Source organism: Amblyomma americanum, chromosome 7 (assembly GCF_052857255.1).
Source record: "Amblyomma americanum isolate KBUSLIRL-KWMA chromosome 7, ASM5285725v1, whole genome shotgun sequence".
Taxonomy (NCBI): domain Eukaryota; kingdom Metazoa; phylum Arthropoda; class Arachnida; order Ixodida; family Ixodidae; genus Amblyomma; species Amblyomma americanum.
The window spans coordinates 51,086,322-51,100,864 of record NC_135503.1 but is presented as its reverse complement, the minus strand read 5'-3'; the positions used below and the strand labels follow the sequence as shown (position 1 = coordinate 51,100,864).

General features: G+C 48.4%; 2 protein-coding genes across 2 annotated transcripts in view; both read right to left on the bottom strand.

The window, feature by feature from the left end:
* Positions 1 to 439: 439 nt before the first annotated feature.
* LOC144099101 (engulfment and cell motility protein 2-like) lies at positions 440 to 4,432 on the bottom strand. Its single transcript, XM_077632186.1, has one exon. The coding sequence runs from the start codon at positions 3,744 to 3,746 to the stop codon at positions 1,566 to 1,568; it is 2,181 nt and encodes a 726-aa protein (XP_077488312.1). The 5' UTR covers positions 3,747 to 4,432; the 3' UTR covers positions 440 to 1,565.
* A 499-nt stretch (positions 4,433 to 4,931) lies between these two features.
* The window catches only part of qin (tudor domain-containing protein qin), an 86,225-nt gene continuing 76,613 nt past the window's right edge, over positions 4,932 to 14,543 (bottom strand). Inside the window, exons 30-34 of the mRNA XM_077632184.1 lie at positions 13,496 to 13,624; positions 11,881 to 12,121; positions 11,022 to 11,151; positions 10,682 to 10,841; positions 4,932 to 5,327 (exon numbers count right to left, since the gene is read on the bottom strand). Of these exons, the coding sequence (XP_077488310.1) occupies positions 5,217 to 5,327; positions 10,682 to 10,841; positions 11,022 to 11,151; positions 11,881 to 12,121; positions 13,496 to 13,624 (771 nt within the window). The 3' untranslated portion in view covers positions 4,932 to 5,216. The remainder of the gene's footprint in view (positions 5,328 to 10,681; positions 10,842 to 11,021; positions 11,152 to 11,880; positions 12,122 to 13,495; positions 13,625 to 14,543) is intronic.

The following is a 14,543-nucleotide window of genomic DNA, read 5'->3' as shown; positions in this document are numbered from 1 at the left end:
GGCCCGTCCGACAGCTCAAGCCAGTGGAGCCCTGGAATGAGGACCCCAACCACAAGCCTCAAGAAACATTCCTCCGATTTTATGAAAGTTTACCTACCTACCTACACTTAAAGAAGGGATGGGGAGGGGGGGGGGGGGCGAGGATCCGCTCTTTTTTTATAGCACCCCGAGATAGGCGCCCTGTAGATCGCCGGTGGTAGGAACCATATTGACAAAAGGCTTCGTCCCAGCATATCGGTTCACCTTTTCCAAGAACTGATTTTCTTCTCTTTTATTGATGCTTGTTGATATGATAGCAACATCGCTGCTTTAACTGCGTTTTCGCGTTTTGTAGCGATAGCTACATTACGGTAGCATTTCGAGCCTTCGGCGTGGCGGCGCCGCCACGTCACTCCAGGTTTAACCAGAGCTAAACCACAGCCAATTTTTTTTAGATCTGTTTTGACATGTGAAGTTTATACATGTGTGCACACCGCAATAAACTTCAGTTGACAGTTTGCGCGCCAGTGTTTGTGACGTCCGAAGTCATTTCAAAAGCGCAATTATGTGTGACCAAGCTCCTATTACGCCTGTTCGCTTGTTACGTCAATGTTGCCCTAAATGAAGTCACTATTTTGTTACGGTCCCAAACAGGCACGTCATTTCATTCCCAGCCACGGTTTCTACCGTCAAGACCCTGAACTCGCACTGGAAGTGGACGCGTAGAACTGAATTCAACTGCAAATCCTCTAGCTACTGTGATCCGGAGGGCATACGGGTTTTGCCATCTCATGACGTGGTCCTTGTAGGTTACTTCGATTTCAGGGTTGCCCAGCGCTTGCTCGGTGGGCACAACCTGAAACAGCACTTCGATGACGCAGTTATTACTGCAAGCTCACGGCGGTATTAATTAAAACGCCAAAGGAACAGTTGTAGTGCCGACCAGCAAGGGAAGCTTTCGGAGCAGGAATTACATTTGAACAGCACGCTTTGGCCCGAAACTATAGTAGGATAAAACTTTAAAAAATAAATACAGCAGTTGGTAACATTCAGCCACTGTCCGCGGCGTCCTGTACTACTATGCTGGCCAATCGCAACAGTAAACGAAATCGGCTTTTCAAAATTTGACTATATTAAACAAGCCAGAAATGAAAATTATAGGTTACTTTTTCCCTTGTGATTAGCTGCTTGTTAAAGTAACGATAAAAGTTTTAATAACGAACTACTTTTTTGTCGTACAGGGACTCTGCGCGGCGGTCCTGGATGTGGGCACAGTTTCACTCGGGAGCTCAACATACACAACTTGACGCATGCGGAAGATAAGCCTCAAGCTCCACGTGACAGCTGTTGCATATGGTTGCCGCTTTCAATGCCATGACACACAAGGCTCATTGTGTCGCTGTCTTCATGACGCACGACACCGTGTCACCGCTACTGCACAGAACTGACATACGGCCATTATAGAGAAACGACCGAACGACACGGCAACCTGAACGTGCATCACAAATACACTGCACAAGAGGGGTTCATATCACACTTTACGGCAGCTAGAGAAAAATACCAGCTGCACGACCAAGAAACACTGTTCACATGCTACCCAAGTACTTTGATGTGAAATCAAAGTTCGACGGCGGAGGAGGAATCGGCGGAGGCGTCTCCGGGATGGGAATGCCCTCCGTCTCCAGGAGTCTAAGCCTAACCTCCATGTCCAAAAGAATGCCCATGTCTCCGCGTGCATCGATGCTGCTCGCAGTGTTGCCCATCAGGACGGCCAGCCCGTCGAGCCACCGGTTGAATACCTTGGTGCTGGTGGCCACGAGGTTGAGCGGCTGCCCGTCATCGCAAACCACGATGGAAAAGGCGAGGTCGACGACCGCCCTGGGGGCCTTTCGTGCCTGAGGGCACGACGTCCCCGTGCTGATCGTTTCGATGTCCGACACCTGGATGGTCTCGGACAGCTCCTCAATGTCGACGTCTTCGCACAACGCGCTGCAGTCGCCGTAGTGGAAGGTTTTCAGGTTCGGGGACAACTTGACAAAGACGTAGCAGTCCTTGACGCGGTTTCCCTTGGCGCCGCACTTCTGGAACCGGGCTCCCCTGCGCAGCACGTTGAGCCGGTTCTCATTCACCAGTGCGACGATGTCGGCCCGGAGCGAGTCCCTCAACTGGCTCACGGCTCGCGACTGTCTCTCGAAAGCCTTGCGCTCATCGTTTTCCCGCTGCTGCAGCTTGAGGATCTCCGAGTAGGGAAGGGACGACAGGGTAGTGCGGAAAGCGTTGATGTCCGAGCAGTGCGGATTAAGCTTAAGCGCTCGCGTGATCTGCACGTACACGACCGCGAAGACTTTGTTAACGAATGCCACCGACGCCTTCATTTCGCGCCATGTCTTGAACACGAGCAACATGCACACGCTGAAGACTTCCTCGAAGAACGACTCGTGCGAGAAGTACATGAGCAGAAACGTGCCGTCGTCCCCCGCCGGCTGGCCAATCCCGAAGACGTGACACAGAAGCCTGGTCAACATGATGCTGCTCTCCACCAGTGGGCACATGTGCTCTGGAGAACTGAAAAGGTTTTCGTGAATGGCTGTGGTGAAGCTAAGGTTGTATTTTTCGGCGAAATACAGAAGATTCTCGATGGCCAGCCTTCCACCTGGCTTGGCGAAGTCCCTGAGCGGCGATTCGACACACTCGATACCCATGGCCCGGTAGCAATCTGAAAGTCGTCGTCTGGTGCTCAGCGTCTTGTATCGGGTGTCGTCCGAAGTGAAGCCGGCTTCTCCAAGCTTGAGAAGAAAGTCAACCTTGCCATTCAAAGCCAGGTCCTCGGGGTCAACAGAAGCCTTCCAAAGACGCTCGTACAGGCCAAGCAGCTGCGCTTGGAACACATGCAAGGCACGCGCCAGATCCGCGTCAACTTGCCCGTAATTTGTCAGCCTCATCCACACGACGCTCTTTATTTTCCAGTTACTAATGGCATTCTTCAGGGCGTCTCGGTGACTAGAATTGCCCTGGGCGAAAAGGGCGTTCAGTAACATAATGCAATTTCTCATCACCTCCACTGATCCGTCCTGCATGAGCAACGCATAGCGCTCCCACGGCATGCCCATGAATACCGTTTCGTACGCTGACGCGTTGCTCGTGACCACGGCTGCCAGCACTCTCAGAAACACTTTCACGCAGTTCCAACTCGTGCCGCTGGAACAGTTGGTTTCCTTGAGTATCCTGCTCAAAGACTTGTTCGAAAGTACGTCCCAAGATATCAGGCCATGGTCTATGAAGCCCTGGAGACACTGCAGCGCATAGCGGAGCACCCACCTCTTGCAGAAACCAGATTCTATGCAGTTCAGTATGCTCTTGTGGCCGTCGTTGGCGATGAACTTGATGGCGGAGTCCGGATCCGAGACCAGAATGAGCAGGGTCCGCAGGGCGTCCTCCTTTTCCTCCGGTGTGCCGGAACTGAGCTTCTCGGCAACTTCGTTCCTATTCATCGGCATCTGAACTAGCTGAAGCATGTCGCCGTTCCTGATGTCCGACTTGTTGGCGTCGAAGACGTACACTTCACTGGCGTCGTATTTGACGGCATAGTACTCCGGGTTCCCGATGCACGCTCGCCGGCACACGTCATCGATGATTGTCGCCAGCGGCAGCCCCAGATCAAGATCGAGCAGCTGATCTCCACGCGGCGTCTTGACACCGACCTTCACCCGCTTGCCGGCCGCCTTCGCACCAGCAGCACCATTAACAGCAGCAGCACAAGAAGCCATCGCGAAGATCGGGGCCAGCTAATCAGCCGCGTGCGCATCAGCCACAGTCATATTCTTCGCACACTCGCCGCCGACCGCCGTTCGACCCCGATACGGCCTGGAGGACTTCGTTCGCCAACCGCCTATCAGCTGGTCCGAGCTTGCTTATCATAAGCCGGCAGCGGCGATGATATCGCCGCAACATCAGCAGCAGCCGCCGCCGCCCCCACAAATGACCGTCCCGTCAACGAACGCGAAGGTCGTTCAGTACGCCCGCCGGCAGCAGCAAGCGGCGACGGGAGGATCACACACGCGCGTCGCGTTCGTGTACGTACACAAGCGCGGTCACGTGTGCCTCGGCAGTCATGGACCACTGCGTACATGGCGAACGCTGCGCAGACTCAACACGGAATTCCGGAGCAGCTGTCGCTGCACCACGATCCAGCGACGGCACGCGGCGGCGACCCGTGGTGGGGTACGCGTCGGAGCGCAGGCAGACCTTCCCGCTGCCACGCCACCGCCTCCGTGGCGAGGCGATGCCGAAGGCGGCTCTTGCTCTCGCCGCGACGTCACTCACCTGGATAACGACGCGCTTCCTACTGGACACCCGAGACGGGCTGGGAAGCGAGATGGAGGAGGAGCGGAGAAAGGGCTTCCCGGCTCACTTCGTCCGGAGCGGGATGTGTGACGCGCGGGCGTTTTCGCGCTCCGCCGAAGAGCAGTCGTCGCATCGCGTTTTTTTTTGTTTGATTCGGCGAGGATGACGAAGCCAGGAAAGTATCTGTATTCCGGGCTAATAAATAACCTGTGGCTAGTCCGCTGCGTTGCTCGCGTGAAATTACGCTATTCGAATGGCTGCTGGAGCAGCTAAACTAGGATCACAATACAAAACTCCAAATAGTCCCGCCCCGGACTCGGGGCTTTGACAGTGTTTTTCATTACCGCCACCACCACCACGAAATACTGTCACTTTTGTCATCAAATGGTCAACAACACTCACACGAGTTTTTTTATTATCCTGAGTTTTCCTTCACGAACACTGCAGTCAGACACAAGCAAGACCAGATGGAATGTGAAAAATAAAAATTGAAATTAAAAAGCATGCCCATTACATTTAATAAACGCAACCCCCAAAATGAAAGACAACAGTGATCCCACTCATAAATTCACTCTAGTTTGCCTGGTACTATGCAAAACACAGGCGAATATGGTAATGAACCACTTTATTTTTTTTTCAGAACCTTATTCACAAAGAAATAACAAAGAGCACTTATCTCCAGGATCCAGCCCTTCCTTCTTTAAAAAGAAAACACAGTGAACAGATACACCAAATCACGTATATTATATTAAAGAGATTTTTCACCTCTTGCAAACAAGGAACGAAACATACACTTAAAGGAACAATAAACTATAAGCTGGTGTATCACAAAAGCCTCCACTATGGCAGTACAAAATGAGGCACATCAATGAAGCTGACTTGCTCCCGGTGCTTCACGGGTCGGTATCAATGGTGATGTACCCTTTCTCGACCAGTGGTTTGTAGACAAGATCCAAGGACGAAGAATTGAGTAACTCGATTTCAATCGGTGTACTTTCTTTGTTCTGTTGCAATAGTGAAGAAAAAAACAACAGCAAACCAATTACTTACTGAATGTTGAATATGCACTGTCGGCAAGAAATGAAACGTGAACAAGAAAATTCAGACACAAGCAGGAAATTAAGAAGCTCTTAGCCAGGAGAAGCTCAATATTAACGCAGGTTATTTTAACTTCGAAGATGCACAGACTCCTCTCTAGAAGTGTTAATCAACCTCGCTTCTATTTTCTCTCCTGGAGCTAATGTGTTAGTGTTTTTGTGTTGCTACCTCAGTTTGCTTGTTCGCGTTTCATTCATTGCTGGTAGTACTACCAACTAACCCCAATTGCCACCTTGCTTGCAGTTACTTGCAGTGTTTACTTTGATTAGTGCTCAAACTCCAACAGAAAATAATTTTACATCATCTTAAAACACACTGTGGTAGCAGTGAGTTCAAGTAATTCTATAGCGAGATACAACTCAACAGTGGAGTGGCTACCACCCCTCAATGGCACTGATCGACTCTCATGATGTCGTCGTTAATCTCCTTGCACTTGGTAGTACAAGGGATTAACCGTGATATCATGAAAATTTATCCAAGCCACTGGCTGAAGAGTCACCTTTGAGGGGCATTTGTCGCTTAGTTCTTGAGTTTAATGTATTAGACATTAAAAAAAGTACTTTTCTCTCTGTCACACACATGAGCACAAATACACTGTAAAGCAAAAATGATTTGGACTGCCAACCTCACAATGTAGCTAATGCACATAAGCAGTCTTTAGTACCAAATCAAATATAGTTACACACAGTGCTACTCTAGGATGTTTTCAGCCATACATCCTTTACTTGAACTGCATTTTTCTGTCCTTTCACTACAAACCAGCACATTGTCTGCAAGACATGTCGGTGGTGCCAAGTAATGTTGTAAGCACTACTACAAATAACTGTTTTTTTTTTTGCAAGCTCAATTTGTTTGCATTTTGGATCAATAGTACTTTAAGTTTGGAATACTCTGCAGATATTAAATTTCATGAGCTCACTGGAATGAAATGACAGATCAGTACCTATCGGTGGGTGTGGTAACCATCAGTGTATGAGTGTCAATGTAGCCCTTAGACAGCCAACAAATTTGGCAAATGCATTACAGTCGAAGCCCGTTAAATCAAACCCCGTTAATTCGAAAATTTTGACAATTTGAAATGCCGGCGCAGTTCCAGCCAACGCCCACGTAAGTCTGACGTCGCATGCTCGCCGATTCGGACGCCGCGGGTCTCGCACCGGTTTCCAGGTCTGACTGGCGAGGCAAGTGATCATCCAAATAGCCTTACTTAAACATCAATTCCACGCTGCAGGGTGGCTTGTGCACCTTTGATGTGCAAACAACGGAGGCGTGACGATGAACAGAAGGCGCCATTAGCGTCGTCTCTAAGCACAGTCACATTACATAGTATCGGTTTCGGAGCTTTGTGCCAGCCCGCACCAGCCAAGCAACCGAGCCCAGTTGTGCGCCGTTTCAGGATCTGATTCATGTATCTCGCTAGTCTTTTCCATCTCCATATTTTATTTTTTTCTTGCTGCTTCTACCGTCCGCGTGGTTTTTCCGTTCTTCGAGAGTGTCTAAACTGCGCACTCGTCACATATGCCATTAGCAATTTTTGCGGTGAATTCCTCCTCACATGCGACGCTGCCGCTAGTGAGGTGTGCTACACAGTAGCGGTGGAGCTACACCGATAAAAAGTCATTGTCATGCCATTCTCATCTCAAAGGCAAGCAACCACTGCCCAGTCTTCCACCAAATAAATTTACTGAGATGCAAGCGGTTCTTTTCAGCCTTTTCTATAATTTGAAGATTTTTTCTGGTCCCTTGAAGAACAAATTAAAAAAGCTTTTACAACATTATATATGCACGCTAATGACGAAAACTATGCTGGTGCAAGGAAAGAATCACCTAATGTATCTTTTTATACGATACATGCTATTGGGACAGCATGCATTTTTTGCTGAACCGATATTTTACCAACCACCAGTGATTCATAAAGATAGCAAAAATCCATTTCTCACAAATACTCAGCTGCTTACATTACATATGTTTTGAACACTGAATTAAATTTAGTTATGCCAAGCATGCACTTCAATATGAATAGGCATATCTGGCAAGTTCTTGCATGCTTTTCAGGTCTTTCAACGTCGGGAAATTTTTGAAAAACACAGCTTAGTCGGAGACTACCAACAAATGCAGCTCAAGCAATGACATGCGTGTCAAATGTCAAAAAGTGCTGCCATATTTCATACATGCCCCATGCTACACTTCTTGAAATTTGTGAGAAAATGCTGACGTGCTATTTTTTTTCCTGCCTACCGCACTAACCACACCTGCATGCCTTGGCTTCTGGAGAAGCCGGCGAAAGCGTGGTATAGTCGGATGCAACTCAAGAAAGAGGGCTTTTTCCTGTCAGAGAACCCCCCCCCCCCCCCCCCCCTTCCATCCAATGGTGACAGCCGATACTTCTGAACAATGTGTGACAATGCAGGGAACAGCGTGACAATGGAAGCGGGACACTATCCCAGACTATGGAAAGAGAGGACTATCCCTTTTCATCTGCCACTCCCTGCATTGTTATGCTAGCAGGTTCATAAGTATCAAGGGGGGGGGGTCCCTTGATGGGGAAAAGCCGCTTCGTTCTTGAGTTGTATCCGACTGTAGTAAATGCGCAGTTAAAGGGACGCCAAGGACAACTCCACCATATTTTTGTTCTTGGCAAAAGTAGAGTCTGTAGCTCTTCCAGTCTATGTTGAAGTTTGTCCAGCAGCAAAATATGCATTTAGTGCCGAGAAATTTGTTTTAAAAAATCTTCCCACCACTCGATTAAAACCTCTGCACCGAAAAACAGTCATTTGGTAGTGGATGGCAATGCAGCCTGACCTCAGGGATCCAAGAGGGAGAGAAAAAAAAAAGAGAAGTCTTCATGCATCCCAATGTGCTTGCGAAACTGGCGAGTGATGGCAGCACCTGTATTTCATTTTATGACGTTTTCTAGCTTACAAAGCTCCCTTTTCAGCAAAAGTAGTATCTTTTTCACTGAAATGCAGTAATCCATCCATACAAAGCCAACATTAATGGTTTATGGGGTTTAGCGACTTGGGCTAAGATGGGCATCATAGTGGAAGGCACCACATAATTTCGACCACACTGAGATCACTCAGTACATGGGCTGCCAGCACCTCGCCTCCATCAAAGCGCGACTGCCGCATCGTGGATCGAAGCCGTGTCTTTCACGTCAGCAGCCAAGCTATACAACCGCAGAGCCAACAAGGGCAACATATATTAGTCCTCAGTGCCTCTTTAACAGAAAGTTGCACTCTCCTCCAAGAAAACTTGATAAGAGTGTCAACAACAATGTAGGTTATGTAGGTTCTACGCCAAAGTTAGTGTCCTCCACATCTTAATGAGCCCATAACGCTTATAGACATGAAAAGGGCAGTACAGCAGACTCAAGAATTTGAACTTCCATTTATTTGAACTGACACTGTGACCCTGTCAATATCATGCATGTTAAAAAAGGCCCCCTTAGATCAAATACTGCATAATTTGAACAGACCTTAAGTCACCCTGGAGACTGAACGCGTAGCCTGAACATGGCCTCTTTCATTATCCACCTCTGGGTGCCCGCGAGTTGCCAGAGCGTGAAGCCGGGCACTCTGTTTTCTCGGGTTGCACTGCGCACTTCAGGTGGCTGCCCAGAATGCAATCATTTTTCTCTGGCTGAGCGGTTTCGGGCTGCCCACGGGCAGCCAGATTTGCCAGGACGTTTTAGTGCTGGCAGCGCTCGGGCAACTAGCAGACGACGGAGAGGTGGTATGGAAGTGGGCAGTGCGCACAGGCATTTCTATATGGACTAGAAGTAGCGCGGTTCGTAGTGCAAAGTTTTGTTCAATTTCTAGCACGATGCAGGCGCTTGTTTCGACTAGAGCACGGTGCACATCGTCTGAGTCGCATGCAAAGATGCCTTTTGCAACAGTTCTTGCTGTTTATTTATTTTGTGTGTGTGTGATCGTGCTTCTATCGTCTCACTACCTCGCACGCACAAATGCTCGCTTCATATCACGATCGCATAGTTTGGATTCACAAAATATTTCGGCTGCTAATTCCGTGTGCCCGACTCATATTGCAATGATGTTCGAGGCCTTTCTGGAGAGTGGCCGCAGATTCCAGCTCTGAGTACATGCTCACATGTGCACGTGCATGCATGTGGTGAACAAATTTGGCGAGGTGTTAGTTGAGCACGATACGACAGCATGCTCTCCCTTTGCTTTCTGCGCAGTGGAAAGGTGGATATACTTTGAGACATGCTCGATTGATTGAATTATGTCCTTTATTAAAAGCCCTCACGAGCACATTGCAAGAGGCATCTGCGCAGGCGTATATGTGACCCAAGGCGAGTGCTGATTCGGTCATCGCCAACTGCCGGAGAGCTTTTTGCTCGGGCCTTTTGCCACAAATTCTTAAAATATCTGACAAGTACCATACGCATTTATCACCTCACATTTGACTCATTAAAGAGACAAATTTCCCAGTGCGCATCATCATGCAAGCGCACGTGGTACGAGAGGCCCCGACATGCAAGGCCGGACTGCGATGTACAGTACACGGGCTTGCTCTAGATGAACCACCTGATATGCATGCTTGTGTCAAGATTTCCTTGCCAGCAGCAACAACCAGCGGGTGACAGACTTAGTCACCCGGTCCACAGAAAGCAGTTCACGACTGCAGAAATCAAAATGGCCACAGCAGAGTCAATCACCATGCAGGGTCGATCATCTGCGGTCATACTACGTCATAAAAAAACACCTGGTAATCTGAGAGTATGCATGTCGTTTGATGAGCAATGCACGTGAAATTTTTCCCTGCGATTGCTTGTCACATGCTTTTCAGGATTTCTCGAAGCTTGCACAGCACACAATGCGCTAAAGGCACACGCTCGCATCATTGTCGCCGATGTATACGGGTGCGACCGCAATCAGCTGTTTGTTCTGCGTCAGTGGCTGCACTCAATAACTTTACGTCATTTTTTTCATTCCCAAAGGGCCTATTTTTCCTGTATGCGTGCATAGCAACGAGACGCAGCAGAACACGAAGCAATGGAGCGCATCTGCCCTCCGTGATCCGTGGCTGGCCTTGCCGCCGTGATTGCCAGCTGGCTAGTTTCGGTGACCGCCAGCCCATGTGACCATGATGCGCCTTCCTGTCTGGAGCTAATTTTCTGGCAGCCAGCGGGCCGCCCGAGCGCGATAAATCGAAGAGGCCCACTGTGTGAAAACACTCGGCTGCTGGCTGGACACCTCAGGATGCTTATGGTAACAACACAAAAGGTGCAACTGACCTTAATTTTTGCCAAGTAGACGGTGTTGTTCCCTTCAAAGAGGATGTCTGAAAGCGTTTTCCTGGCGTTGACTTCATCGCCAACAACACGAACGCCATGGAGTCGACACTCTTTGCACTGAATGGGAATGTCAAAATACTTGGGTGGTAGCACACGCAAGCTGCAGGAGGGAAGAGAGAAACAAGACACCACTGCTCAGAAGGGCTGTGACAACAAGAAAAGTGCCATAGGAACAAACCGCCACCACTCACCCATCACCCTTTCACCCCCCTCCCCACACCTCCTCCCAAAATGCACACTCAAGAGATATCCCAGGAAAAAAGTGGTGCAAAAGCCATACTTTGATCTGGAGATGACTTCGCTGTTGCCGTAGTCCACGTACAGGACGGACACCTTCTTTTTCTTTGTGCCAAGCACGAGACCACGGTACCAAAGCTTGTCATAGCCATACTTGCCGAGGCAAGGTGTGCCTTGAAGAAAATCCGGCAGAAGGAAAGACATCAGCTGTTGCATAAAACGGTGAATACAAAACTAAGGTATACAAACACACACACACACTGCAGCTGTGAGCTAATGCCTACTGAAGCAATTTTGAATCAGAATGACAAACCAAACATTCGCAACCTGGATCCAATTGTGGAGACCAGAATAAAAAAATTCAGGGGGGCACTTTGTTGACCTAAAGTGCGGTGAGGTGAAAGCCTTTAGCGCGGTGCTGCTGCTTGTGTCAATGATGTGCGGTTAAAATGTTAATTAGTACACAACTGCTTGTAAATCTTAAGTGCTGGAGACACTGGAGGGCGCTTGGGAGGCATCCGTCTGATTCGACGCCTTTCTGCAAACACTCTCCAGCGTCCTAGACAAGTAGAACTACATATGCGTTGGCAGGAAGTAGCATAGTCATCAGCACGCTCAGCTGCGGAACGGAAGGATGGTGGTTCGAATCCCATCGCGCACAAAGATTTTTTTTCTTTTCGAGTTGAAGAGCGTAACGGACGAACGGACGGACGCAAGCATTAGCCATTAAAGGCTTTCGCCTTAAAAAGAAACTAGCACCACAGCCATGCCAGGCCCTGTACAACTGACATCACATGGGTAACCTCTATACAAGGATTTTTGTGTCCCGGACTTCTCAGCTCAGCAGTGCTTCTCTGGTCGTTCCCAACAGTTTGCACCAGCAAGCCCCCCGTCACACTCACCTTCACTTAATTTCTCAAGAAGAGGGCAGTCCTTGGCAATTTCCTGCAGCTCTGCTGCCATGGCAAGAAAGGAATCAATGGAGCTGTTGACAGATTTCTGCTCACTGTCTATAGCGTCGTCAAACTTGGCAAGCTGGATGCAGGCCACATCTGCCTGCACCAAGTTGGTCACCACCACAGGGAACAGACTTGCCGAGGGAAGTTCTATCGATTTGTATGGGCAGGGGAATATGTCAGTTTCCTGCAAGTACAACACGAAAAGCCCCGCTGACGAGCACTCTCACAAAACAGCCTCAACAGCTTTGGAAGCCAGTGTGTAAACTCAGAAGAAATAAAAAAGAGCTGCACTCGCCCATGTGCAGTTTTCTGCTCTGTATCCCATTTTAACCAGCCCAATCATGCTTAGCTCTACATCGGAAAGGCTGCCAGCCAAGCCCATTTCTTGTCCAGCTTGATCAACTGCAGCATCAAGTTAATCGTCTACCGCATCCGAAATTGTGAAGTATTAACCTCTCTGTTCTGGAAAAATCTGGTGAGAAAATTACTTGTCTCAGAGTAAAGACCATCTACTCATGCATGCTTGCTATTGCTAGTACAGTAGACTCCCGCGAAGTGTCCCATTGGACCCACATGTAAAAAAAAAAAATCCACCTAAGACCAACTGTTTTGGGTGTGCTTCAGTTACAGCGACCACGAATCACAGCAACCCCGCAATACAGCACTTGAGGGGCATCCACGCAACACTGTCAAGGAACAAATAAAAAATATAAAATGTTACTACGCAGGAAAGTGCACCCCCACAATATAGCTTCCGCGCACCTTAGTGCAAGATTGCGCTTTCTTGGGCAAAAGCTTTTTTGCTTTTTGGCCGGTGCAGAAAAGGCAGGGCACCGTCATGCCTTTGCTGGCGCAGATATTCAACACGGTCTGGTCTCGGCATCATGCGCGCGTCATGTGCCACGCATTGCCTCCCACAGACTAAAACGCACGCGTGTGCAAAGTGTACCTGCTCGTTGAATAGGGGCTCAAAAATTTCGGGGTCGCAATTTCAACTGACGCGGCGTCGAAACACGCGTTATCGTGACGCAGAGACGGCCAGATATCAGCGCCACGCACACTGTCTATGGCGTATGGAAAGGCGCATGGTGTGCCTGCTCTTGTAATTGGTGACAACTATACTACAGAACAAGTGAGGTAAGAGAGCTGGCCACCCTGCTGGGCACCTTCAAAACATTTGCAGTAGGATGGAAAGGAAAAGGGGGGAGGGGGAGAGACTACACACACCCACAAAAACAGCAGCCACTATAGAATTCAGTGAAAAAAAAAGCTGGAAAAGAAAACTACACCATTGAAAGTAGGATAATGCGACATTGTTTCATGCTCCTAGTCTTCAGCTCACTTCATGCATAATGCAATAAATGCTCTATTTGCAATTATCCTTTCTGAAAGCCTATTTTAATCATTGTTTTCATGTAACATCTAGCATGCTCACATGCCTTTTTGGGGTCACTTCTGTTAAGACCAACTTTTAAGGTACTGCCTACTTCGACACTTGCTCCCATGACCTGTTGACCTGAGAGGTCATGATGCATGACAGTGCTATGTAGGCACTCACATCAGAGCTGCCACTTGGCTCTGGCTCAGCCTTGCAGGCCATGCCGGTCTCCAGCATGAATTCATACAGTGACACACCGTCAGGCAGGTACAGGAGAACTTTGGCACGTGACGTCTCAGTGGGCCGCTCCTGAAATAACGCACATTCGTGTGAGGAATAGTGGTACGTAGTAGTAGTAGCAGTAGTAGTAGTAGTATATATATATAAAAAAAATGACATGTAACGTGTATTTCATGCTTCACCGCCAGCTGTATGTGCAGGGAGGATGTGAAAGAATGTGTCTAAAGAACCTATTTGCAGGCTCAATTGGTAGTTTTGAGGAAAGTATAGGGATGATGGGGGGCGCAGCTTGCTGTATACTGAGCATGGAGTTGCTATCAATCACAAGAGCAAATCAATGAAGTGTGGAAACCAGGATCACGGCAAGACAACAGGATTATTGGACTGTAGTGCAGTTGCACATTTTGAGGCATTACTCCTCTACTTAAGACAAACTCGAGGTGGAGACCGAGAGGTTCCACTCCCTTTTTTCGTTTCACCTGACACCATAGTGAATTTTGTTCACAAAATGTCATCAACTTACCAGAGCCTTTACTTGGATAAGAAGCTTTAGTGCAGCATGCGAGGACACTTGACGTTTGCAATCGTAACGAGCCAGTATCAATTTGAAGCCATGCACAAGCGCTACGAAAAAATGTCGTGCTCTGGCTTCCATGATGGTTAGGCGGCACTTACATCACTGTCGTCATCATGCAGACTACATGATCTGAGGTCCTCTGGACACTTCTGGTTTTTTGGTGCGGTCACTTTTTCTTTCTCTCCAATTCGAAATTTTGCTCTTCTGAACCGTTTGCTGCCTTCACAGTTCATTCTGCGACTGAATGTGTGAGCACTGTGTTGCAAACACCAAATGCACTGGTGTCTATGACAGTAAGATAAAAGCTATTCCGACATGAAGGAGACTAGATAGGAAGGCCAGGTTACAGTTGCCCTAAGTGATGCAAGTGTACATAGTAGGCATGATAATTCAAACTCTGATAATTCATAC

What these genes read in the sequence shown, in the direction of transcription:
- LOC144099101 (XM_077632186.1), bottom strand. Translation starts at nt 3,746, where the DNA reads ATGGCTTCTTGTGCTGCTGCTGTTAATGGTGCTGCTGGTGCGAAGGCG.